The following is a 27,653-nucleotide window of genomic DNA, read 5'->3' on the forward strand; positions in this document are numbered from 1 at the left end:
GGGGACCCAGCCCTCAGTGTCTCTCCACTCCAATGAAGGGGGTCAGACCCAGCTGGTGTGCAGGTCAGAAGGTTGGTTCCGTAAACCTGCAGTGAACTGGACAGACAAGGATGGACAGGATGTGACATCACTGTCCAGCACCACAGTGGAGAGGGACAGACAGGGGCTCCTCAGTGTCAGCAGCTACATCCCAGTCAAACAGGAGTCCAACATCTTCTCCTGCCTGGTGAGAAGCACAGTACCGCAGCTCGACTTGGGGTCTGAGCTACACATACCCAGTAAGTTGTAAATGTATTTTAATTCCATTTCTTTGATAATACAGTAACAAGCTTGGCACTAGCACAGTGCCACAGAGCTTCAATGCCTGCATAAGTCAAGCACTACTTTTGATTTTAATTATAATGATGCTGTATATACAGTATGTGAGCACAGCCAGTGCTCTGAGCTCAGTATTTAAGGTTTATATATTTTCTTAAATCTCCATGTAGCACAACTGCTGTTAGGTGTTGCCTTTTAGGGAATGCAGTAATTAGATTTCTTAAGTATATTGACAAGGCTTGTAGCATTTATTACAACATAGAGTAGTTTGACCAGCTTTCCTAAAATGCCCTGGTAATATACAGTAATGAATTCAAGTTATTTTGCTATGTTGTCTGCAGGAGATTTTTCCCCAGGACCTTCTGGGTGGATGGAGGCTCTCATCTTGACTCTCTTTCTCAGTGCTGGGGCAGCTGCTCTGCTGATCATCAACTGGAGAAAACTGCATGGTATACATTTTTTCCACATGCATTGACCAGGGAATAGGGCCCTATTCCACTAGAGTGTGATCATTGCATGCTGTTTCATACAGAACAAAATCATATCAAGCATGAATTCAAATGTATCCAAGCATGTGCCTGGGACAGTTCCTGTTCTTCACTGGGACCATCATTAACTAGATTATCTGCTTCTGTGCCTTAGTCCCCAGATTGAAACACACACTCTCGCCATTGTGAAAGTGGGTCATAGGTATAAAGTTCCCCTTGTTGTCAACAGCTGTGTTTTTAAGCAGAATGAGTTTCATTTTCATTTTCATTTTTCCACGAAGGAGCTCATTATTAAGAAAGCTCAGCTAATGCATCTGTCTGCCTCCATATTATTTCATTTGATCTGCATCCATGATCCCATCATGGGAAATGCATTAGAATCTCCACGGCGACTGGCAGAATCTCGGCTTGACCTGTTGGTGTGACTACGAGCTCTAGAAGGAGATCTGTTCCATCAGTAATCAATAATCAACACAGCTTGATCATATTGAACCTTATCCTTTTTCACAAAGAACTGGTAAAAGACTCCAGCAGGACATTCAGTGATTCTACACTGGAGTCAAAACCAATCACAGTCTTAACAGACACTGACTAAAGGTGAAACTGTAAATTCTGTTTCTTATTCACAGACTTCCCTTTGCTCCACAGAGAACTTGGTAAGTGCTTTGTGTTCCTTTCATTTAAGTGGGAAACTATCAAAAATCATCTTAATGTAACCATCTGAAGACCAGAATCATAGACACACCTTGTGACATTTCCATTCTTGAACAGTGGCAGTGATGGATCACTTCTATCTACTGTATGTAGGACAGCTTACGTTCGACTAGTTTTTAGACTGCTGACCACATTTCTGCAAATAATTTTGAGTTTGTTCTAGTAACTTATAAGAATCAAACGGTTGTTTCTATCCTGACATGATCAGATGATACATACAGTATTTGCAGCACCTATTGAAAAATATTTTTCCCCCTTTCTTTCCAGATATAGTGAGACGTTGCTGTAAATCAGGTATGTACATCATGTAAGAAAATGCATTCTGTTTTTTTAAGCATATATGTGTATTAACAAATCGTTTGTGTCTGTGTTTCAGAATGGGAGTGGGTTTGCAGGTCTGCTGGTAAGCAAGAACAGTTTTACAAAGTTATGAATATTTCAGATTTCTTCCATTTCTATTTTTTTCATGCAGTTGTTAGAAAAAGTGTGTAATCCCCTAGGAATAATATGTATTTCTTGATTAATTGTTCCTAAAGTGTGATCTGACCTTCAATTAAGTCAACTAACCCAATCTGATTAATCAAGTAATACATAAACAATTGTACTTTTTCATGTCCATATTGAACACATTGTTTAAACATTCACTGTCTATGCTGGAAAAAGGATGTGAACCTCTAGGATAATGACCTTGGATAGGATAGTAACCTGTATTGTCTACATAGAATATACAGTGCCTTGCGAAAGTATTCGGCCCCCTTGAACTTTTCAACCTTTTGCCACATTTCAGGCTTCAAACATAAAGATATAAATTTTTTATTTTATGTGAAGAATCACCAACAAGTGGGACACAATTGTGAAGTGGAACGAAATCTATTGGATTTTTGAAACTTTTTTAACTAATAAAAAAATGAAAAGTGGGGCGTGCAAAAGTATTCGGCCCCTTTACTTTCAGTGCAGCAAACTCACTCCAGAAGTTCAGCGAGGATCTCTGAATGATCCAATGTTGTCCTAAATGACTGATGGTGATAAAAAGAATCCACCTGTGTGTAATCAAGTCTCTGTATAAATGCACCTGCTCTGTGATAGTCTCAAGGTTCTGTTGAAAGCGCAGAGAGCATCATGAAGACCAAGGAACACACCAGGCAGGTCCGTAATACTGTTGTGGAGAAGTTTAAAGCCGGATTTGGATACAAAAAGATTTCCCAAGCTTCAAACATCCCAAGGAGCACTGTGCAAGCGATCATCTTGAAATGGAAGGAGTATCAGACCACTGCAAATCTACCAAGACCTGGCCGTCCCTCTAAACTTTCAGCTCAGACAAGGAGAAGACTGATCAGAGATGCAGCCAAGAGGCCCATGATCACTCTGGATGAACTGCAGAGAACTACAGCTGAGGTGGGAGAGTCTGTCCATAGGACAACAATCAGTCTTACACTGCACAAATCTGGCCTTTATGGAAGAGTGGCAAGAAGAAAGCCATTTCTCAAAGATATCCATAAAAAGTCTCGTCTAAAGTTTGCCACAAGCCACCTGGGAGACACCCCAAACATGTGGAAGAAGGTGCTCTGGTCAGATGAAACCAAAATTGAACTTTTTGCCCACAATGCAAAACGATATGTTTGGCGTAAAAGCAACACAGCTCATCACCCTCAACACACCATCCCCACTGTCAAACATGGTGGTGGCAGCATCATGGTTTGGGCCTGCTTTTCTTCAGCAGGGACAGGGAAGATGGTTAAAATTGAGGGGAAGATGGATGCAGCCAAATACAGGACCATTCTGGATGAAAACCTGTTGGAGTCTGCAAAAGACCTGAAACTGGGACGGAGATTTATCTTCCAACAAGACAATGATCCCAAACATACAGCAAAATCTACAAAGGAATGGTTCACAAATAAACGTATCCAGGTGTTTGAATGGCCAAGTCAAAGTCCAGACCTGAATCCAATCGAGAATCTGTGGAAAGAGCTGAAAACTGCTGTTCACAAACGCTCTCCATCCAACCTCACTGAGCTCGAGCTGTTTTGCAAGGAAGAATGGGCAAGAATTTCAGTCTCTCGATGTGCAAAACTGATAGAGACATACCCCGAGCGACTTGCAGCTGTAATCGCAGCAAAAGGTGGCTCGACAAAGTATTAACGCAAGGGGGCCGAATACTTTTGCACGCCCCACTTTTCATTTTTTTATTAGTTAAAAAAGTTTCAAAAATCCAATAGATTTCGTTCCACTTCACAATTGTGTCCCACTTGTTGGTGATTCTTCACATAAAATAAAAAATTTATATCTTTATGTTTGAAGCCTGAAATGTGGCAAAAGGTTGAAAAGTTCAAGGGGGCCGAATACTTTCGCAAGGCACTGTAGATTTTGTCATCAGAACTAACCTCTAATAATGACTCACTGGATGTTTATTAACACATTTTTTATTATGCATGTTTTATTAATATGTAATTAAGCTTTAATAATTAAATAAAATTAAATTAAAATGTAGTTTGGAATTGACAACTGTCTGTCAGCTCTTCTGACTACTACAGTATGCACACTTTTCTGTAAAATTGTGATGTCAAGCTAGGTGCTGTTTTTTGCACTTGCAAGCTCTGCAGCTGATTTGTACAGCATAAACCTTGACTTAAACTGTGATACTTGGTTTGAAGGGCTCAGCCTGAACTATAATCTCTGATTATAATAGCTCAATTGAGTTGGCCCATCTACAAACACAAACAATAAAACCCACCTCTTTTGTTGGTGCTGAGTTTGTGCCAGTTGGTGCCTTTCAAAGTAGCACATGTGCTGCTTTCATTCACAAGATATACCACCTTTTTGGTCACTCAGCCGCCCTACAGTGGCGACAGAAGTATGTGATATTTTAGGAATGTACAAGCAAACGTAAAAGTTGCACCTCAGATGCAACTTTCAACAGCACAAACCATAACCAACACATGAGACAGTTCTTGTATGCTGTTCTGTAGGGGGACCGAGTAATATTACATTATCACACTATATCTTGGGAATTAAAGATACACAAAGCAATACAAATACTACTTTCATTGGCACAAACCAGTGCAAACACAGCACAAACAAAAGTGTTGGGTTTAATCAACTTCAGGGAGCTGTGATCCCCCTTAGAATCACGGGGGTATGTATTTGAATGTTTGCAGAACTCCAAAATATAAAAAAGTGTGATCTCATGTTAAAAGAACATAATCCTTATGGAATCCTTTCGATGATACAACACCCATTTTCCTTTTTCTTTCCAAAAGGTGCTGTATTGGATAATATCTGATTTCTCTGTGTCTTTCCCTTTCAAACAAGGAACTTCGCAGTGCAGATGATGGAACATATTAAAAAGATGACAAGATGCACTACATTCTGAATGCAAATCAGTGGTTTTAACGCTTTTTTTTTTCCCGTAGTGGATTTGACTCTGGATCCCGAAACCGCGCAGTGCGAGCTGGTGCTGTCAGGGGATGGGAAGAGAGTGCGGTTTGGAGAGCTGAAAGATGTTCCTGACAATCCTAAGAGATTTAATCACTGGTGCTGCATCCTGAGCAGGGAGAGCTTCACCTCGGGGCGTTATTACTGGGTGATACAAGTGAATGAGTGGTGCACAGTGGGAGTGACCAAAGAGTCTGCCTGCAGGAAAGGGGCTTTCAGCTTCACCCCTGAGCAGGGATACTGGGCTTTGGCGAGTCATTCGTCTCGTCTCTTTGCTTTCACTGACCCATGGACCCCACTCCCAAATAGCCTGCTGCCCCGGAAGATGGGGTTGTGTCTTGATATAGGGGAGAGGCAGGTCTCCTTTTACAAAGTGGAATCCAGATCTCATATCTACACCTTCACTGGCTTGGAATTCAGAGAAGGAGAGAGACTTTTTCCATTCATCTACACACGCGCAGAAAAAGACATTTCAATAGTATCTCCAAAGGATCACTAAAGATCCAGCTCATCCTTCTACTGTATGCATAGTGGATGAGTGCCTTTATAACCCATACAAAGAGGATTTTGAACTGATTTAGGTTTGCCGTAGCAAAAGTGTGTGTGTGTGTGGGGGGGGGAATGTTTATGCAATCACCATATTTTAAGTTCGAATTTTCTTTCCAGCTGGTGCTGACTTAAGCGCTTTCCCCAGAAGAAGAATAAATGTGCTCTGTTTTATATTTACTTTTAAAGTATATACAGTATATGCTGTAAACATCATTTTCAAGTGCTCTGTCTCAGGTACAATGAACCTTGGTCTGTTTACAATAAAATAAAATTGAATTTAACTGGTTTAGAGACCCGTCAATAAGTAATACAGTAGATTATAAGAAATCAGTTCCACATCACCTGAACATAATTTGGTATGAGTATAGTGTAGAAATCACTCAATGATCAGGTTCTTGAAGTGAGCAGGAAAGCAGACCTTTATGTATGCATACAGGAGCACAGTACAGAATACAGTTCTGAATGTAGCTGAAAATGAATACAGCAGTGTTTCCCTTTTTATACAGTGAGTCACACCAATTCAGTCATATAAGAGGAAGCGAAAACAATAATAGATATTCCAGCAGAAAACCATCCACAAGATATTTTCTCAGGCAGTTTCAGTTGTTTGCGTACCAAGAGAACATTTAGTTTCAAAATGGAACGTCTGTTAGACATTCATGAGAGTCATGAGCGATTGCAGCTATCAGCCAGCTACTCACCAAAGCTAAGCATAATTACAGTATGAGAACAGAGCCCGTTGTTCCTTTCTCAGAGCACAACATTTCTTCAGTCCCCCCTTTAGAAACTCTACCAACACGGTGAGTTTCTTTTAACTAAAATCATATTTGTCTATTCTCTTTTAAGAGGAACACTCAGAGGGGCCTTAGTAGATTTGGGGCCTATTGAGAGTAGTGGTTCAGCTTTCAGCGCCATGACAGAGGAAAAATTATTTTCAACACATTTAACACATAAAGCACGTACACAAGCACAAAAAGCCCCTTCAATGACCAAAAAGATAAGTCCTATAAATATATATTGCACCACAGTGGTTCCCCAATGTCCCAAAATACTTGGGAGCCAGTTAGTTATTCCCCAATCATCCGGATTACAGTTATGGATTTTTGCCCTTTGCTACAAAGGTGTTGTGCTAAATCTGCAACATGTTTCAAATTGTCAGGAATATAGGTACAGCATTAAGAACCAATTACTGCACAAGTTGAATCTAAAGCTAAATGGTTCTGCATAGCCACTGTCCTGAGAGCAACCATCTCATCGCTAATAGACTGTAGGCCGACTGCAGTTTCACTGGCCAGTTTCTCTTAGAAATCTGCCATATCGATGACTTCAATTTCCCCATTCTGTACTAAGGAGTAGTTGTGGCAAAGACTTGCTTTGTTTCTTCTGTCTACTGTCTACTGGTGGAGGATAAAGGATAAATACTGTCATTACCTGGCACAGTATGATCACAGATACTATTCCCTGAGTTGGAGGTAGAGGTGTTGTCAGATCTGCTGAAGCAGAGCCAACCCTTTACAGTCCTAAAAAGCTGTAAGACCAGTGGGCGCCTATAATTTTTGTAACAAGGTGCGTACCATCCAGTGAAATTAGTGGGGTCCACCCTTGCTCAGCGACCCATTCCCCATACAGCTGGGTGGAATTTGTTCCGTTCTTGTATATACTGTATGTGTATGTTCCTATACATATATAATCTAAAAATCCTAAAAAATCATTCATATTGAAGGGGATCACCCCCATTGGCAGTCCCCCTTGTACATACCCAGGAATAGCAATACATACCCAACAAGAACTTTGATTATTACTAACCACTTACAAGTACGATAGAGCTAAGAATGAGCTGGAGGCCCCACCATAAGATTCAAACTTTAATTTTAATAGTTATTAAAATGAACAGTCTAATATTCAATCAGGTGCTGTTGCCCTTGGGCAGTGCGAGGCTTGGATCCAGCGACCCTTGCTGGCTACCGCAGCCTGTGGTGAGCAGGACTCGGAAGGGACCATCCCAGTTGGCTCGGCGCGCCTGTGATGCAAACGTCTTCAGCCACACCCACTGCCCCGGGATCAGGTCGTGTCCCCCTTCACTTCGGGGGCCCCCGGCCTCCTTCATTTGCTCCCGGGCTGTATGGATTGCAACTGTCGGCTCCTCACCGTACTGTAAAAGAGAATCGGTCAATAAACCAGTACAGCCAGTAGTTAAATCCAGGCCCCCAGGTGATCTCATTGGCCTTCCTGTGATGACGTCATGTGGACTTAGTCCGGCGGTCTGATTGGTCACAGCACCATAGGAAGAGCATCAACCAATGGTGTTCCCTGTAAATGATATTTGCTCAGTTGATCCCAGTGGGGAATCACGTCAGTCGGTCACAAGCTGGGTTGATTGCACCTGCTTGTTTGATGACTCGGTTACCACTGGTAACTTGAGATATTTGATTCGATTCAGAAACAAAAGCGTGTGTGCAGCATTAAATTAATACAATGCTACTTACAGCCTGGACTGCCAGACAGGTGTCCTGGACTGCCCTTAGGCGGGGTCCTCAGCCATTGGCCACCGCATCCAGCTGTCTAGAATAATACCCTACTGGGCACTGGTGGTCCCCGTGTTCCTGTGTCAAAACAGCCGACCAAAATCCCCGCTGCTCGCTCACATACAACCAAAAAGGGTTGGTCGTTCTGAGGTAGACCCAGGGTTGGAGCCTGCAAATGAGCTTGTTTCAAGTCATTAACAGGAGCCAATTCAGAGTCATCTGATTTTACAATATCATCAGAGGATACTTTTCCTTTAAGCTTGTCAGTGAGGGTTTGAGCCCATTCTGCAAATGCATCCACCCAGGTCCAGTTGAAATTACACAGGCCTATGAAGGAAGACAGTTCTTTAACTGTAGTGAGAACGGGGTGTGTTTTAATGGCTTGGGTTCTGTCAACAGTCATTTCACGATTTCCTTGACCAATCTTTTGCCCCAAATAGATCACAGTGTCCATGCCAGTTCGGGCCTTGTCCAAATTGGCCTTATGTCCTTTCTGAGCTAAGAAATCAGGCACCTACCTCCACAGGTCCTCCCGATGAGTCTCCTCATCTGGGGACGCCGCTAGATGTCGTCTACATCTTGAATTACAACAGATTTGACCTCCGGCAGGTCACGCAGATGCTGGCGCAGACACTGCTGGGCTGTTGTGGAAGCCCTGTGGCAGCCTGGTCCATGCCCTGGTTTGTTGCAATAGTAGCACAACACGTCTCCTCCTGCAGAGGAGGCAGCCCCTTTCCTCCCACCCCCTCTAGTATTGTTGGAGCCACCTAACTGCAGGGCCCTCACTTGAGCCTCCATATTCTGTTCTACCTGGCCGGCAGTGTCACCAGCTCCCCAAATTCATCCCGCGAACTGTTAATTTCTGCGTCATTTGGAATGTCTTTGTTATATCTGGCTTCAGTCCACTTAAATATATCCGTTTTATTACAGGTTCTCTAAAAGCATAGATATCTTCATCATGCCCACGCCCGGCACACTCAAACCACACCGTTACAAACCTCATATTTTAACCTACTTTAAACTCATATTTTCTTCTAACTATCGAACACACCAAGTCCTTCTTCAAAACTCTCACCTTCCCTACGTACAAGATTACCATCAGATTTCTTTGCCAGTTCGTGATGACTTTTTTTCTTACCAAGAGAAAAATTCACCATACACAGAAGCAGGTGATAAACTATATCATGGCTCTGATAGTTACAGTACACACCTAAGCTAACCTCAAATAACTTGTTCAAGCATTTCCTGCAACAATATACCCTTATACCTCTGTGAGTACTCACAGCCCACTTATCTTTCACATCACTCACTGTATCTCCAAGCGATCCTATGGCTCACCAAGTCCCACAGACCTGCTACCAAACCCAGTTTGTGTCTCCTCTCCTGCTACACAGAGAGAGCATCTCCTTCTGTCAATCGGATTCCTTAACCTCCACATTACCCTCACAGGAGTCGTCTTCGAGAGCCTCTCCTGTTCCTCTCACCTGGAATTCCACTCATCCCGAGTGCTAAATTCTCAACCAGGCCAGGTGAAGCTACAGTCTAATTCTGCTGCTTCATTCACATATCAGGCAGCCATCTTGGCTCAAGGCTCCTCCCCTGGGCTTGAGATTGGAGCCAAAATGGGGCCTCTGCAACGAAGTCCCCTCCATTGTATCACATCACATGCTTCCATTTCTTCTTGCAGTGTTGTTGGGAGAATGCTTTGCCCACTCTATCACAGTATTTCATAATATGCAATAAATTGTACTAAAGAACTATAATGATGTCATGCATTTTCTCAATATGAAATGTTATCGAAGTGTTATACAACTGTATACATTTTCTAGTAGTTAATCAGTTACAGAAAGAGCTGGTACACACCCAGCACAAATCTGTGTGACTCTGTCGTGCTGAGACAGCTTTTTCAAAGGAAAGGAAATGAAAGTCATTTAAGGGACAGATCAAAGTGCAAGAAAGAACTTTGCAGAAACAGCATTGCAGTAAGTCTGACATTATCATGTACAAATATCTATTATATATATATATGTTATAATGTTTACATATACAGTATGTGTACGTTTGTATGTGGAGATATTTTTTTGTAAACATTATTCCCACACTGGCCTGAGCTGTAATGAACGTGTCATGGGTCAGAGAATTTACGAGCACAGCAGGATCAAATGGAAATCTGTTTGTACCACGGACATTGGGAAACCTTCCATTTGCTTTTTTTAAGCGGTAGATGTTTTGAAATAATAGTACTTTCAAAATAGCAATATAGCTCAGCTTAAAAAGTAATTCGATCCAAATTAAACAAAACATATTTCTCCTTAAGAAATCAATTTTTATGATAGTCATTATTCATAATGTGTTCTGCTTATTTTCATTCTTGCCCATGTGACTATTCTACACACCATGTAGAATACGTTTTGGGACTTTGTGCTCAGAAACATATGAAGGCAAAAGTATACGTACATTGAGATTGTAGCGTTCAGTGTCCATTGTTTTATAGTGTGGATTGGGTTCAGTGCTTGTCATCCTTGTCAGAGAGAGATGGACAGAGGACGGTCTTCAGTAGAGCTGTTGCAGGGCTGGACTGAGGTTCTCCTGTGCTCAATGAGAACAATAGTAGGATCTGAATGATGGGTTGATTTAGTTAAAGCAGACAACAGGGTTTAGAAGGCGGTATACAGAGGACGCAAGAGACTGGAAGGATTTTTCAGATGCATCGTTAAACACGTTTGCTATGGAAAACGAATACGTGCAGAGTGTAAACCATGCAAATTCACACTGCTCAAGTATATTTAGAAGGCTCCTACTTAGGTCTTACTGAGTGCCTGTTGAGCCACTCTCTACTGTCCGTGTTGGTACAGCTCTAGGACTGTGTGAGACATTCCTCTCTCTGGGAGTCTGTCTGTATTGCCAACGCTGGTTCATCTTCAGAGCTGTGTGAGAGAAACTCCTCTCTCTGGGATTCTCACTGGGAGTCTGTCTCTGTTCCAGGGATGAAGTCAGAGTTGGACTCAGGATGGATCCTAGTGCTTCTGCTGTGTGTCCTCCAGGTCTCTGTCTTAAGATCAGGTACAGTAAACGCAGCAATAGAATGCAACACAACAAGTTGATCAAGATGAGATCATCAGCCAACAGCCAACTGTCAGGGACATACCTGTACAGCTGTTCTGATCAGTGTGAGCCTCATTGTCAGATCCAGAGGATCCTGCAGGGGGTCAAAGTTTCAAACGCTTTGCAGGTGGAAGTGTTACAGGAGCCCATCTATGTTTCCCATGGTAATTCAAAATTGACCGTACATTGCAAAGACATTCTAGATTCTAAAAGATTGATGGAGAAGGACTTCAAATTCCCCAGCCAACATGGCATTTAGAAGGATAGATGCTGATCTTTAGACCCATGAGCTGGATCTTGAATTAACAGGCCCACAAGACATCTTACACCCATGTCACTGAGTCGTGAAATGGGAGCAGAGAATTGTTTATATACAGGAAGTCATGTAAGGGGCCCTGAGTTTAATTCCTGGGATGTTGTGTGTGAGGATTGTGTATGTTGTCCCCATGTTATTGTGGGTCTGCTCTGGGTGCTGCACGATTAGATTAAATACCTACTATGGTAGTCGGTTTATTGTCTTGTGAGAGAATTGGCCCTGGTGTGTCTGTGTCTCTATCTCTGTGTGTGTACCCTGTTATGGACTGGTTTCCACATCAAGAGTGTACCCTGCCTTGTGCCCATTGCATGTTGGGATATGCTCTGTCTCCCCTATAACCCTCTGTTTATTGAAGTGTTTTGAGGATGGAGTGATGAATGCATCATGTATTTTATTTCTCTTCCCAGAGATGTTCCAGGTTCTGGGCCCGGCGGGTCCTGTTGTTGCTACTGTTGGTGAACACACTGTCCTGCCCTGTTACCTCTCGCCCAGCATCAGTGTGCTGCATCTGGAGATCAGGTGGTTTAGAGGGGACTTCTCAAAACCCCTGTTTTTATACCTGAACCAAAGGCCTAGATTACAAAATCAGAATCCATTCTACAAGGGGAGGACTGATCTCTTCCCAGAGGAATTCCCGAGAGGCAACGCATCTCTATTCCTGAAGGGCGTGCGAGGAACCGATGATGGCCAGTACACGTGCATGGTTAAATCAACAAACTGGTATGAGGAAGCTGTGATTGACGTGGCTGTGAGGGGTAAGTCTGTTCACTGCCTGGTTTTCTATAGTGTGGTGCTGTTACTGCAATGAGCAACACAAACTAGTGACCAATAACAATTATGATGTATGAAGTCTAAGCATGAGGCTATTTGTTTTTCCCATTAATTCTGAGTTCCCCTGTTCCTGTGCTAATTTCTCATACTGTAGGTGTGGGGACCCAGCCCTCAGTGTCTCTCCACTCCAATGAAGGGGGTCAGACCCAGCTGGTGTGCAGGTCAGAAGGTTGGTTCCGTAAACCTGCAGTGAACTGGACAGACAAGGATGGACAGGATGTGACATCACTGTCCAGCACCACAGTGGAGAGGGACAGACAGGGGCTCCTCAGTGTCAGCAGCTACATCCCAGTCAAACAGGAGTCCAACATCTTCTCCTGCCTGGTGAGAAGCACAGTACCGCAGCTCGACTTGGGGTCTGAGCTACACATACCCAGTAAGTTGTAAATGTATTTTAATTCCATTTCTTTGATAATACAGTAACAAGCTTGGCACTAGCACAGTGCCACAGAGCTTCAATGCCTGCATAAGTCAAGCACTACTTTTGATTTCAATTATAAGGATGCTGTATATACAGTATGTGAGCACAGCCAGTGATCTGAGCTCAGTATTTCTCTCTGGCTGTCTTCCATCATCACTAAAGTTTAAACTAAGGTTTATATATTTTCTAAAAACTCCATGTAGCACAACTGCTGTTAGGTGTTGCCTTTTAGGGAATGCAGCAATTTGATTTCTTAAGTATATTGACAAGGCTTGTAGCATTTTTTGCTACATAGAGTAGTTTGACCAGCTTTCCTAAAATGCCCTGGTAATATACAATAATGAATTCAAGTTCTTTTGCTATGTTGTCTGCAGGAGATTTTTCCCCAGGACCTTCTGGGTGGATGGTGGCTCTCATCTTGACTCTCTTTCTCAGTGCTGGGGCAGCTGCTCTGCTGATCATCAACTGGAGAAAACTGCATGGTATACATTTTTTCCACATGCATTGACCAGGGAATAGGGCCCTATTCCATTAGAGAGTTCGATCATTGCATGCTGTTTCTTACAGAAAAAAATCATATCAAGTATGAATTCAAATGTATCCAAGCATGTGCCTGGGACAGTTCCTGTTCTTCACTGGGACCATCATTAACTAGATTATCTGCTTCTTTGCCTGATTTTAGTCCCCAGACTAGAACACACGCTCTCACCATTGTGAAACTGGGTCACAGGTATAAAGTTCCCCTTGTTGTCAACAGCTGTATTTTTAAGCAGAATGAGTTTCATTTTCATTTTTCCACGAAGGAGCTCATTATTAAGAAAGCTCGGCTAATGCATCTGTCTGCCTCCACATTATTTAATTTGATCTGCATCCAAAATTCCATCATGGGAAATGCATTAGAATCTCCATAGCAACCTGCAGAATCTCGGCTTGACCTGTTGGTGTGACTACGAGCTCTGGAAGGAGATCTGTTCCACCTGTATTAATTAATTAATTAAGTTAATTGCCACACTACCTCAGAGAGAGCAGAATATTTAGGATCAGCCCTAATGTGAACTTCTGACATTCTTCTCTTCGACCTCGTTTGTGGATTTCCATTGTGCTTTGTTCCTGTGCTCTCCTGGCTACAAAGTGGGCTGCTAAAGTCACTTTGACCTGGCTCGTCGATTCTGCTGGAGCTCTGTTCCCATGTTTAGTTGCCTCCTTCACTTCCTTCTGCTCGTTTACCATGCCGGTCTACTGCAAATGTCTGCTTGCTTCGCCTGCACTTGTGTCTGGGTCTCACTGTCTTGGATTCTTACTCAGGTACGAGCAGTGTTATTACAAGGGTGTCCTTTGCATAATCGTTATAAGGAAAGTAATTATATTGAGTCCAGCTCTTTCTCTTGTACCTTCAGTTGTCACTGACCGTGCAACTTGCTGACAGTTCTTATCTTGTACCTGATCAACAATATAATGTTGACTCACGACAGTGCTGCTATTGCACTACTGTGGTGAGTGAGAGATCATTTACTGTGTTGTTCTATCTGTAGGTTTTTCAGTCTTTCCCCATGGTAAGGTAGCTTCTATAGCCCCTGTAGGGTGGTGACTCAAGCACATTATCAACAGACTTGCACAAGTGTTGGTTCCTTCATTGATTGATCAATAGCACAGCTTGATCATATTAAACCTTATCCTTTTACGCAAAGAACTGGTAAAAGACTCCAGCAGGACATTCAGTGGTTCTACACTGGAGTCAAAACCAATCATAGTCTTAACAAACACTGATTAAAGATGAAATTGTAAATTCTGTTTCTTATTCACAGACTTCCCTTTGCTCCACAGAGAACTTGGTAAGTGCTTTGTGTTCCTTTCATTTAAGTGGGAAACTATCAAAAATCATCTTAATGTAACCATCTGAAGACCACAATAACAGACACACCTTTGTAACTCAGTGACATTTCCATTCTTGAACAGCAGTATGGATCAGTTCTATGTACTGTATATAGGACAGCTATATATGTTTTATGTTTGACTAGTCTTTATAGACTCCTGACCACATTTCTGCAAATGTTTTTCACTTTGTTCCAGTAACTAATAAGCAAAATCAGCCATTTCCATTCTGATGTGATCAGATCAAGCATCATTGCATCGCCTAATGAGGAATCTTTTTCATCTTGTCTTTCCAGATATAGTGAGACGGTGCTGTAAATCAGGTAGGTACATCCTGTAAGCAAAAGCGTTGGAGTGTGTTAAGCGTCTGTATGTATTAATACATCCTTTGTGTCTGTGTTTCAGAGTGGGAGTGGCTGTGCAGTGCAGCAGGTAAGCAAGAAGAGTTTTGCTAAATATATGAATCCTTCTGATTTAGTAGATTTAGATTTCATAGCCTGTGTTATCCATATCGAATGTTAACAGAAGGTAAAAAATTTAGGTGGTGGTGGTGGTTGAGTGCCGTCGCGTCAGTATCGACTCATGGTGACCCTACAGACAGTTCCACTGTCACTATCCATAGTGTTGAGTTTTCATGAGTTTATATGGCAAGATACAGAAGTAGATTGCCAGTCCTGCCTTCTGCGCAGATAGTGCGAGTTCTGTTGCCGTTGTCACAGGTATTTGACCCTCCGCCACCAACACCGCTCCATACTGTTGCTGCCCAGTATACAGTAGGTTATTAGAGAACCTTGAACCCAATGTGGAACACGAACCCACTACTGTCACGAACACGGACTGAGATCGGTGTCGGGTCTTGTAGTAGACTCTATGCGATGCGGTAAGAGCTGGTGAAAACAGGAGGCATGGTAATAGTGCACAAAATAATAGTGACAATCCGTGAGACAGTGACCGGGTGAGACAAAGAACAGCATCCAAATCCAAACGGGTCCAAAGGCAGGTCAGGGCATAGTCCGAGAGTCCATCAGCGAGTAATCCATCCTGGGACGCAGCAAGGTTAAAATCCCCTGGAGGGGGGGAACACACGGAGAGACAAGACATGGAGGTCCAAGGGTGACGGGGCGAGATCCTCCAGACCCCGGGCTCAGGAAGCCTCCCACAGTCCAAAGACATGCTGGTGGGTCAGTCAGCTTCTGGGGCAAACTGGCCCTGGTGTGCTGATTTTTGTCTGGAGCATTCCCCTGCGATGGACCTGTATCCAACCCAGGGTGTACCTGGTCTTGCTGGGAGAGGATCTGTCTCTCCCTGCGACCCTATACATGAAGAAGCAGCTAGACATTGGACGGATATAAACTTTGAATGTCCAGAGCCAGTGGCTGAGGGCTGTTGCTCTGTATGACTGTATGACACAGTTACAGTCTACAATGTTGGTTTCTGCTTCTTTCCTACTCCCAGCTATAGCAGTAGGTATGGTGTCAGTGCAGGACTTTTTCTGCTTTTCTTCCCCAAAGAGGACTTGACCCTGAATCCCGACACCGCCCAACGGGAGCTGCTGCTGTCGGAGGATGGGAAGAGAGTCCGCAGGGGAAACAGCAGGGATGTCTCTGACAGCCCGGAGAGGTTTGACTGCTGGTCTGCTGTCCTGAGCCAGGAGGGTTTCACCAAGGGACGACACTACTGGGAGGTGGAGGTGAATAAGCTGTGGACCATAGGAGTCGCCAGGGAGTCGGTCAAGAGGAAGGGCGCCTTCATCATCCTTCCCCAGGAGGGTTACTGGACCCTGTTTCGGGAAGCTGCTCGACTCTCGGCTCTCACCGAACCCTTGACCTCCCTCTCTCGCAGCCTGCTGCCCAGGACGCTGGGGGTGTTTCTGGACATCGAGGAGAGGCAGGTCTCCTTTTACAAAGTGGAGAGCAGAGAGCACGTCTACACCTTCCGCGACATGGCCTTCAACGAAGGGGAGAAGCTCTTCCTGTTTTTCCGAACAATCGATGAAGAAAAAGACCTTGTGATACGATAAAACGCAACAATAAACTTTATTTTTACAATAGCATCTTTAAAGGTTTCTTCTCAAATCGCTTTACAGAACAGCAAGAAAACAAAAGGCTTTCCTACTGTATAAATGCATATCCAGTAGGAAAGCAAAGGGGCATACGCAGAATCAGATAAATAAAAGCCTTGATTTGAAAGAAGTCAGGGAAAGTGACTCCTTGATATCCTTGGGGATATCTGTCTGAGAATCTGTCTCGTATTACGTGGTTCTTAATAGACGATGTTTGAGGGGCATGAAATACCTACTGATCCCAGTGTGCACCTCAAACCTGGCAAGGTGGAGAGTGGCCCTGGATTTAATTCCTAGGGTGTTATCTAGTTGTATGTTCTCACCGTGTTCATGAGATTTTCGTCTGGGAGCTCAAGTGTCTTCCTGCAAACCAAAGACTTACCAATGGGTTGATAGGCTTCTGGGAAATGTGGCTCTTCAAAAATAGGCATCAAAAATGACAAATGTTGTGATACCATTGATTATAAAAGTCATGATTCTTAAGACATGTGTCATGTGTTTTTAAAATAAAACTAATTTAACACTTTTCTATAAGTCATTTATTGAAAGTGTCTGAGCACACTATACTGTCTTATTTGCTGGTTTGGTAACATCAATAATACAGTATGTAATAAAATAAGTAACAAAATAATTGGGGCAATTCGAATCATCTTAAATCCTCTACAAACAAGCAGTTTTAAAGCAGGCCAAGGGCATTAGGAGTGTCTGTCTGGCCCCCTGCAGTCTGAATTCACACTCCTCCCATCTAGATGATGTCTCTGTGTCCCCGGGTGTAAAGCTGAGGCTCAGGAAGTCTTTCAACTCCCCTGCAATGTCTCTGTTGACATTCTAAAGTAACTCTTCTCTCTGATCTTCTGTTAACAAATACAATTCCCAATTCTCTACAATTAAAAATAATTGTTTTGAGAAATTTCAAGCACAGAATGGAGAAATCAGGTATTATTTCACCAGATCTCACAGAATCACTCTCTCAAACTACAAAAAAAATATTTCACCAAAACCCTCTAGGTGCTTAAAAATACTTTATAAGCACCAGTTACTAGTAATGTTCCAACACTGTCAATTCTTTGTTATTCAAAACACAAGTAAAAATAAAATAATAACAAAAAAAAATACATAATCCAAAGAATTTTAACACTTACAAAACACAAAATAAAAGTACTGAAGTTGTTAAAGCTTCTCACTGTTATTTTAGAAAGAACACACCCCTCAAGACTCTGCTCAGACAAGCTGATTATTAGTGGGTGTGTAGTATAATAGCTCAGTGCACTTAGCTCCCCCTGCTGGACAGTAATCGGACACACCTGCCTTCACTACCTGATTCGCCTCCTGTGGAGTAGTGTCTTCCTCCCCAGATTTGCAGGGATTTCCCTCCAGTTTTCTCCCACAATCAAAGACATGCTGGAAGGTTAATTGACATCTGGATAAATTGAGCAGGGTGGGAGTGTCTGTGCATAGTCGTGCAGGGCATCCTGTCCCTGCCCTCTGCTCCTTGTTTGCTAGAATACAGTAGGTGCTGGCTCTCCCCCCCCCCCTTAATTGGATGAAGATATAGAAAATGGATTGATAGTTTCGTTATGAAGCATTTTGGGGGGCAACCGTTCTGGCACGACAAGCTGTGACAAATCAAAAGACAGTTAGTGGTCTTGCGTGCCTGTTAGCCCTTGTTTTCTATTATTTACAGATCACCCTCCCACACCCCAGGCCTGAAACTGTCTGGACAGAGCGTGCAGGAGTCTTTGTTTATTCATTCTGCTGGAGTGAGTTCAAGGGCAGCGCCACTTTCAGTTTCGATCTGGAGGTGGGGGCGATAGACTGGTTCAGCCAGGGGCTGGCAAGAAGAAAGCTGCAGGGCTGAGATATCAGTCTCCGGGCTGTGTCTCCCCCTGATACGTCTTCTCCTCCCCTCTACGGAGCCTCATGGCCAGTGGGCCTTACTGACTGCAGGAGGGGTTGCGCATTGAGAGACGGGAGAGATCTGGATTCACTGGAGATCCAGGACAGCAGGAGCAGGTCAGCACTGTCGTCGATATGGATAAAACTAAGAATGGAGCTCTGAACTAATTGACTCTTTAATGACAGAACTTTAAAAGTTACTTTGGTGATAGGAGTATTAAAGAAAGGAACTGAAGGAGAGTTGGGGTCTCTCAATAGAAGTTTCTTAAACCTAAAATGAACAGTTGTTAGCTTTATTGGCTTACCTACTCATTTGTGCTCGAAGGTAAGTATCCTATCTCTATGAGATAAACAGTATATCTGATCTCCTTTACTAACACCATGCTGGTAAATGTCTGTAGTAATAGAACAGAGGATGCAGGATTAATTTCCTTTATTTGACTGAAGTGTGTTCAAGCTCAGTGCCATTTTTAGTTTCAGGCTGAAGGTGGGTGTGTAGACTGGTTCAGTAGGGAAATAATAAGAAATGTTATTTTATATGGTGCCTTTTTAAAGGTGACTTCTCAAAGCGCTTAAGAAACTAAGGAAAGGGAGAACTAAGAATACAGGAGAGCTCCAAGTAGACTCATAGAGCAAAACTCTCTACCAGAGCCCAGAACATTGTCAGAGCAAAGCTTAGGAAGCCTGAAACACCTGAGGCCTGAACGGGACTGAAGATGCTCAATGGTAAGATAGAGATCAGGTAAATTGATTTAGTGAACTGTAAGAGGACTGCCCGAGACTGAATTATTGTATCATCTGTGTTGGCTGAGCTGTAGAGCAGTGCATGAGAGATGCTCTTCCCTCCAGGATTCTCACTGGGACCTTGCCTGTCTGTTCCAGAGATGAAGTTGGAGTCGGGATGGATCCTAGTGCTTCTGCTGTGTGTCCTCCAGGTCTCTGTCTTAAGATCAGGTACAGCGAGAAAATGAAAACGTTACCAACGGTAAACACAGCAACACAACACGATGAGATCATCAGCCAGCAGCTCACAGTCTTGTATCCGAAACTCTACTATGAGCACCAGAATCAGACAGCACTATTATATAATCCAAACATTATAAAATAATATGAGATACAACATGGCTGATTAGATCATTTCTCTTGTCTCCTGTGACTGACTGGGACTCACACACATGGGCAGAGTTTGGATTGGTGATCTCTGAGAGTCACTGGACACATGCAAACGTATGCCACCAGCTGTCAGGGACATACCTATACAGCTGTTCTGATCAGTGTGAACCTCAATGTCAGATCCAGAGGATCCTGCAGGGGGTCAAAGTTTCAAACACTTTGCAGGTGGAAGTGTTACAGGAGCCCATCTGTGTTTCCCATGGTGATTCACAATTGACCGTACATTGCAAAGACATTCTAGAGTCTAAAAGATTGATGGAGAAGGACTTCAAATTCCCCAGCCAGCATGGCATTTAGAGGGATTGATGCTGATCTATAGACCCATGAGCTGGATCTTGAATGAATTAACAGGCCCAAAAGACATCTTAGACCCATGTCACTGAGTCTTGAAATGGGAGCAGAGATTTGTTACTGGGAGAAGGAAGAGAGCACTTCTGATTTATTTCCTGTTTATGTGCAAGAAGTCATGTAAGGGGCCCTGAGTTTAGTTCCTGGGATGTTGTGTGTGAGGATTGTGTATGTTGTCCCCATGTTATTGTGGGTTTGCTCTGGGTGCTACACTATTAGATTAAATACCTATGATGGTAGTCGGTTCATTGTCTTGTGAGAGAATTGGCCCTGGTGTGTCTGTGTCTCTATCTCTGTGTGTGTGCCCTGTTATGGACTGGTTTCCACATCAAGAGTGCACCCTGCCTTGTGCCCATTGCATGTTGGGATAGGCTCTGGCTCCCCTGTAACCTTGTGTTTATTGAAGTGTTTTGAAATTTGGAGTGATGGATGTATCATGTATTTTATTTCTCTTCCCAGAGACATTCCGAGTTCTGGGCCCGGCGGGTCCTGTTGTTGCTACTGTTGGTGAAGACACTGTCCTGCCCTGTTACCTCTCGCCCAGCATCAGTGTGCTGGAACTGGAGATCAGGTGGTTTAGAGAGGACTTCACGAAACCCGTGTTTCTGTACCTGAACCACGTGCCTAAATTAGATTCCCAGCTCCCGTCCTACAAGGGAAGGACTGATCTCTTCCAAGTGGAATTCACAAGAGGCAACGCCTCTCTAAGACTGAAGGACGTGCGAGGAACCGATGATGGCCAGTACACGTGCATGGTTAGATCAACAATCTGGTACGAGGAAGCTGTGATTGACGTGGCTGTGAGGGGTAAGTCTGTTCACTGCCTGGTTTTCTATAGTGTGAGTTGTTACTGCATTGTGACAAAGAAGCTGTTCAATAATAGTACTGATGTTAACATGCTGGCATGAAAATAGTAACCATACCATCTTGGAGGAAAGTCATTGTCATTGATTTTCCTCAACAGTTCTTGATATTCTTGATTTTAAAGTGCATAAAGCAAAAAAAAAAACATTACTTACCAGCCTCCCAAAATCACATAAAAACTGGAAACAGACCAAGGATCTCTTAGTCAGCCAAACTAGATCTGAGTCCCTCTTACTGATTATTACCAGTTTCATATATGGTGAAACCCACTTAGTTCCCATGAAGCAGTGGCCCTTGAAAGGGATATGTACATAATATTTTACAAGACAATGGACAAGTCATAAATAAACAAGACTAATTATGGGTTACCCATCTCTCAACCTAATTCTTTGACACAGAAATGGCACATTCACCCTTGGGATGACCCCCAGCAGGGTCAAACGCATTGTGTGTCTATAGAAGGGGAGGCCAGCAGCCAAACTGTTTATGTTAACATGGTCATCTTCAAACTCTGAAAGTGGTGTTCAAAGGTGGTCATTTTTGATTCACCTTCTGTATCTCAGGCCTTAAGAGCCTACAAAGCAAACCTCTACCTCTGAACCCACTGTTATGATTTGGGAAAGAATGGAGGGATAAGTATCATATCTTTCCTCATGTGTATCGTATAGAACATGCATGAAAGAGAAAACGTTATTGGAGTAAGGAAATATTTGCCCCTCAAAATTAGTAAGAAGAACAGGCAGGCTACCCTATCACTGCTCAGAAATCTGTAATGCACAGTATGTTAGAAAACGGTCTGTGAAGTCTAAATACCTGTATTGTGACTGCTGCCAGCTCTGGGGACCCAGCCCTCAGTGTCTCTCCACTCCACTGGAGGGGGTCAGACCCAGCTGGTGTGCAGGTCAGAGGGGTGGTTCCCCGCACCTGCGGTGACCTGGACAGACAGGGATGGACAGGATGTGACGTCACTGTCCAGCACCACAGTGGAGAGGGACAGTCGGGGGCTCCTCAGTGTCAGCAGCTACCTCCCGGTCAAACAGGAGTCCAACATCTTCTCCTGCCTGGTGAGAAGTGCAGTGCCTTATCCAGACAGGGGGTCTCTCCTCCACATAAGCGGTGAGTCCTAAATGTATTAATTTGCATTTGACTATTATGATTGGAGCATAATGACAAGCAGATTCACAGCAGTGGTCTTATCAGGCGGTGGTGATAAGCCAATTAAGCTAATTCCGCAGACTCAAGTTCCCGTACTTGAATAAGACACTCTCCTCTCTATCATATTGCATTATTTCTTGCTAAACCAAAGTCTGATAGTTTGATGGAGTCTAGTTTTTATTGGGGAGAAAACACTGAGATCTCTTCCATGGAGGTCCGATGCATGCAGTGCTGCACAGATAAGTTTCTACCTAGCTCTGCACCCAACCGATTCTTCCTTATGGAGGAATGCTAAATCTCCATACTTCCTTTTAGACTCATACGGCTGTGTCCGTTTGCAGGGAACGTCTTCCCAGACTCTTTGATATGGCTGGTGGCTCTAATCCCGACTGCAGTTCTCTGGGTCATGCCAGCTGCTTTCTTGATTCACAAGTGGAGGAGACTGCACGGTATGTGGCGATTATGGACACATCTCTGTCTTTGATATGATGAAGGAGAGGGGGGAATATGGAGGTAGGGGTAGGGCGAAGTGAGGAGAGGGGTTCAAAAGAGTTAGAAAGCAGTGGGAAGTGTAGAGGACAGAAATCTGCAAATGAATTGTGAGATTTAGAGACTGGGGCACCAGGCTGAAGGATAATGTTAATGTTCTGCTGTCTTTGACTCCCTATGAAAGGACATGGATAGAATGAGTCAAGGCGAGTAACAATCCGTCACACCTCAGTTTGGAGACAAAAAGCAGAAGGGTGAGAGGTGCCTGTACATGAAAAATGACATTTTATATACATTTTTATACATGAAATTTCTACTGTACTGAGTTGCAAAATAGAGCACTACTTTGATTTTCATGCCAAATGTCTGCAGGGAAAAGCAAAGAATTGTTTTTGAAGATCAGACGCAGTACATTAGCTTAATGGATTTCCATTTCGGTACTTACCTAAGAGCTGCTGTTGTTGGAGTCATTACCTTAAACCCAACACAGTACACAAAATACAGCGGTGGGATTTAATTCAGTGCATTTATTACTGTAATCGCACCACTTTCTTTACTGTGAGTGGGCTTAAAGATTGTTTCTCTGATTTCTTTTTTACAGACTTTCCCATGCTGCACAGAGAACTTGGTGAGCATTGAATCCCCAGAATTCGTTAAATAAAATAACTAGTGGTACTTGTGTACTTCGTGGAGTCTCGAACCGAAGCCGGTCCGTTGCCTCGCCAACCAGCCTCCTCCAGTGCGTCCTGTCTCTCCAGGCATCTACAGCAATTACCCCCTTGCCGCTGTCTTCTTTTCCTGAGTCAAGCCATCTTGTTCTAGGTCTTCCTCGTGGCCTCTTCCCCACCATATTCTCTTCTGCTACTGTGACTGTCGCGGTTCTGCGCGGGGCTCGTGCCCTTCCGCCAGTTCGTCCCGCAACACCCGGGGCATGAACCTGCGGTCTCCGGGGTAACGCCACAGGGAACCAGCCGATTGAACTAAAGGAGACCTCCCCCAGCCCAGGCGGCTGAGGTCCCTGTTACACGTGGGGAGGGCGATGACATCGCTGTGCCCGAACGAGCTCCACTACACTACCTCTTTTGTTGGGTCTTGATCTCTTCTCATTACATGGCCATACCACTGTAGTCGTCTTTTGACCGTAGCAACAATATCCGGGTCGTTATAAAGCTCTCTTAATTCTGCTTTTCCTTCTCTATTTTCTTTCACGGGTCCAAAAATCTATCTTGAAACAGTTTTCAAAACCCATGTGTTTACTCTCCATCTTCTGAGTGAGAGTCCACAGCTCTGCACCATACAGTCCTACGGGCTGGGTTACTGTCTTGTTCAGTATATCCTTGTTTTGGTTGTTCGTTACAGCGGTTTTGACTTTGACTTTCTGCCCAACTTAATTCCCGTTTCCATTGCTGCGACTTTTCTTACGGCTCTTTCGAACATTAAATTGAAGAGCAATGGGGACAGGCAGTGACCTTTTTTGACGCCAGTCTTGACCTCAACCATTTCTGCTAGTTGCCCAGTCTTACTCTGTATTTTGAGCATTCAACACCCTTTTTTGTAAGTCTTATCAGTTTCTCTGGGATTCCTGTTTTTTTCCATTTCTCTCAAAACCGCTTTCCCGTCTATGCCATCGTAAGCTTTCTTAAAATCCACAAAGGGGCAATATATTTCTCGATTAAACTCCTTTTTGCCAATATCTCTCTTAGAGTATGCATCTGGTCCACTGTTGATTTATTCTTTCTGAAACCTGCTTGTTGAAAACCTATGGCTTCTTCCATGGATGGTGTCGGTTTTCTAAGTAGTATTTAGCTTAGGATTTTGTAAGCTACACGTAGTAGTGCAGTTAGTCTGTAGTTTGTACACTGCATTGGATCACAAAATACCCAGTAGTGAGGTTGTTTATTAGCTGCATGTCACACAAATTTCAGTTCTGCACCAGTGGCAGTTATGTGTTCATTCTCTTTATTGCTAACTACTAGATTTGTGCCACTGTGTATATTTTATTAGAAGAAAATAATGTTTTTTTCTGTGTGATGGAAAGCAAACGATCACTAAAAATATTCCACAATTTTTCACTTCCACCCCTCTCTCCTCTTTCCAGATATGGTGAGGTGTTGCCGTAATGCAGGTATGAGAACAACACACAGACTGTTGTTGTTGGATCTCTTCTTATTCACTGTGTACCTACAGTACATCACACTACACAACACACAAGGTACCCGCAGTGCTCATTAATCCTGTCTGTTCCTGTATTCCAGAATGGGCGTGGCTGAGCAGCACTGCAGGTAAACGAAGGTGCACAAAATGTATATTCTGCTGTCATTCCATGGAAAGGTGGGGTGTTTAAACCGCTGAATTCTGGGAGTGCTGGTTAGAAGCACTATGAAGCTTGTATTGACAGGTCGCTGCCAAAAGAAAGGGGACGCTTCACGAATTGAGGGATACGAAGCAGATTGAAAGCAGAGGTGTGGTTCTGGAGTTAAATAAGCAATTAACAGCCCATCATGCTCAGGGTAATGTATAAAAATGCCTGGCAGGCCCAGTTGTCCATTAGTTTGGCTACCATGTCTAGAAGACACTGGGTGACTCTGAGCATGGGGTGATTGTCGAGGCGCACTCGGCAGGAGCTTCCGGGACGAAAGCTCCCCCAACTTGCTGATGTTCCATGAGGAACCGTGGCTCAAGGTGAGGGTGGCATGGGAGTCTGAGGGAAAGACCTCGTCCATTAGGGGCAACTGTGAACAAAACCATTCTCCGACTGCACTATCCATGCAAGCGGCTCAAGATCCGAGGCAAGACGGACGAGCGACTTGGGCTCGGTTAACTGCCAATGTCAATTTAAGGCGCGAGCAGGGAGTTTCGTCAGGTACAGTCTGTCAAAAGATTGATGGAGAGGGATTGTATGGTTAGGTAGCAGTGCGTAAACCCCTTATTCCAACTGAAAATGCACCTTTGTGAGTAAAGTGGTGCAAAGAAACAGAGGCTGTGGTATTCTTAGTCTTCTGAGCTGTGGAAAAACGCCAGTGGGTCAGATGAGGCATCCTTCACCCTGTTCTCTACAAGCGGATGATAGCATGGGGTGTATGCTGAAAGAGTGCTTATCGCCCACGGTGAAGGGTTCTGGATGCTCAGTTATGGTGTCAGATACATTTTCCTGGCATGTCTAAAGTCCACTCAACCCCTTAGAGGTCAAGGTAAACGCCAATAAGATACGAAGCCACTCTGTGTGATCACACTCATCCTAGGGGGAGGCATGCTATCCTGATGGGAGAGGAATGTGTTAGGATGATAACAGGGTCCCAGACAGTCGTGGAATCTGACCAAGGGGCATTGAAGTTCTGGGGGCTGAGGGTGACCCCAACAGCCTGTTAAAACACTTTCCTGTATTTTGGCACTTACCAGGCTGCTTGGTGGGTCCAGCCCAATCTCATCTTCTTTTCTCCTCCAGCGGACGTGACTCTGGATCCCGATACCGTCCAACACGAGCTGTTGCTATCGGGGAACGGGAAGAGGGTGCGAGGGCGGAGATGGAGAGACCTTCCCGACAGCCGGTGGAGATTTCAAAAGTGGTCCTGCGTTGTGAGCAAGGAGGGCTTCAGCGCGGGCCAGCACTACTGGGAGGTGAAGGTGAACAAGCACTGGACGATAGGCATTGCCGCGGAGTCTGCGCCGAGGAAAGGAGTGTTTGCCTTCACTCCTGGGCAGGGCTACTGGACGCTAGCATACAACCGTCACAATCTCTCGGCTCTCACCACCCCCTTGACCCCCCTCTCTCGCACCCTGCTGCCCAGGACGCTGGGGGTGTTTCTGGACATCGAGGAGAGGCGGGTCTCCTTTTACAAAGTGGAGAGCAGAGAGCACATCTACACCTTCAGCGACATGGCCTTCAACGAAGGGGAGAGGCTCTTTCCATTATTTCGCACGATTGACGCTAATAACGACCTGGTGATCAAGCCTCCCAGGGATCACCAAGCTCCTCCTGTCCCTGAAAGTTGAATTCTGTCTATAAAACCCATCAGAACTTTGTACTTACAACATATTATTTTTTAAATTAATTTTTTTATTAGATTATTTTTATTATGCATAGGGAAAAAGCATGATTTTATGCAACATTGAGTACCGATGAATTTATTCAGAGTATTGCACTGCCTAAAATCATGATATTTCAAGAAAGTCTGCACCAGCCCACTGTCCCAGTGTTGGTACTGGGATGGGGGGGGGGGCAGCTTATTTTCATCTGGGTTAGCAATGTGTACACTTCTCATCGTGATGATCTTTGGGATTGGGTATTGCTCATCTGTATTTAGCAATCCGTTCTTGGGCTGAGAGGCAACCAAACACAAGGAAGACAGCTGATCAAAAGGAGTGATTTACTCTAGTTACTTACATTCACTGTCGATCATGACCATGTTAATTAATAAATATTTAACAGCGGGTGAGCCTTTCCTAGTGCGGTCATGATCGTCTCCACAGAATAAAGAGAGGAACGTGAAACTGAGGCAGGGGAGCGCTCCTTTTTTTCCCCAAATCGGGCTGGGAATGAAATTCTATCCAGGAGAAGTTGGACAGTGAAAGAAACCCTTTCTCAAAGATTAGGCAGTGTACGTCAGCAGCAGCTCTCTTGAACAACAGACACACATGGAAACACTACATTGAGCCATGGATGGATATGTGTATATTATAGTAATATTCATTCACCTGTATGCAAGATAAGCAATCCTACTTCCTACTATGAAACAGAGTTAAGATACAGTCATATCACCTAGGAGGGTCTTTTCTTTATTAGTGTCTATTTTGCCCTGGTTGTTAATGTATACATATGTAATGTAATTCATGCTTTAGTCTTTGACAGAAACATTCCCAGCCAGTGAGGCATAGGTTAAACTGTCAGAGGTACAGGCTGATGGGATGTTCAGGTTTTCTGTGTTGCGTGTAAATAAAAGGCTATGCTGTGTGTGTGTGGCCAAATGTCTTTGTTACCTTTGATTTGCAAGTGAAAAACAGTGACCACCGGCGATCCTTTGATAGGACACTGATGCAAGGCACTCGAATTGTGGGCACTTGGCTTTGACTTCAATAATAATTATTGCTTACACTT

General features: G+C 43.8%; 2 protein-coding genes across 2 annotated transcripts; both read left to right on the plus strand.

Moving 5' to 3' along the window:
* Positions 1-9,501, plus strand: LOC148659750 (erythroid membrane-associated protein-like). Its single transcript, XM_088633916.1, has 7 exons — positions 1-278; positions 660-767; positions 1,436-1,462; positions 1,788-1,814; positions 1,897-1,923; positions 4,931-5,051; positions 7,412-9,501. The coding sequence occupies exons 2-7, from the start codon at positions 689-691 to the stop codon at positions 7,479-7,481; spliced, it is 351 nt and encodes a 116-aa protein (XP_088490042.1). The 5' UTR covers positions 1-278; positions 660-688; the 3' UTR covers positions 7,482-9,501.
* Positions 9,498-27,527, plus strand: LOC148659751 (uncharacterized). The gene is made up of 18 exons (XM_088638127.1): positions 9,498-9,555; positions 11,012-11,089; positions 11,855-12,202; positions 12,373-12,654; positions 13,074-13,181; positions 14,505-14,531; positions 14,868-14,894; positions 14,977-15,003; positions 16,083-16,585; positions 18,601-18,646; positions 19,379-19,483; positions 20,510-20,857; positions 21,749-22,030; positions 22,411-22,518; positions 23,160-23,186; positions 24,657-24,683; positions 24,814-24,840; positions 26,004-27,527. Exons 2-18 carry the CDS (start codon positions 11,014-11,016, stop codon positions 26,549-26,551), a joined length of 2,916 nt encoding a protein of 971 aa, XP_088494253.1. The 5' UTR covers positions 9,498-9,555; positions 11,012-11,013; the 3' UTR covers positions 26,552-27,527.
* The last annotated feature ends 126 nt before the right edge of the window (positions 27,528-27,653 follow it).

This window comes from Lepisosteus platostomus, chromosome 6 (assembly GCF_059453375.1).
Source record: "Lepisosteus platostomus isolate fLepPlt1 chromosome 6, fLepPlt1.hap1, whole genome shotgun sequence".
In the NCBI taxonomy this organism is placed as follows: Eukaryota; Metazoa; Chordata; class Actinopteri; order Semionotiformes; family Lepisosteidae; genus Lepisosteus; species Lepisosteus platostomus.

What these genes read in the sequence shown, in the direction of transcription:
- LOC148659751 (XM_088638127.1), top strand. Translation starts at nt 11,014, where the DNA reads ATGAAGTCAGAGTTGGACTCAGGATGGATCCTAGTGCTTCTGCTGTGT. An exon ending in GGTCTCTGTCTTAAGATCAG is followed by an intron (nt 19,484 to 20,509) that starts GTACAGCGAGAA and finishes TTCTCTTCCCAG; the next exon opens with AGACATTCCGAGTTCTGGGC. An exon ending in GAGGTGTTGCCGTAATGCAG is followed by an intron (nt 24,684 to 24,813) that starts GTATGAGAACAA and finishes CCTGTATTCCAG; the next exon opens with AATGGGCGTGGCTGAGCAGC.
- LOC148659750 (XM_088633916.1), top strand. Translation starts at nt 689, where the DNA reads ATGGAGGCTCTCATCTTGACTCTCTTTCTCAGTGCTGGGGCAGCTGCT. An exon ending in GTGGGTTTGCAGGTCTGCTG is followed by an intron (nt 1,924 to 4,930) that starts GTAAGCAAGAAC and finishes TTTTTCCCGTAG; the next exon opens with TGGATTTGACTCTGGATCCC. An exon ending in CCTAAGAGATTTAATCACTG is followed by an intron (nt 5,052 to 7,411) that starts GTGCTGCATCCT and finishes ATATTCAATCAG; the next exon opens with GTGCTGTTGCCCTTGGGCAG.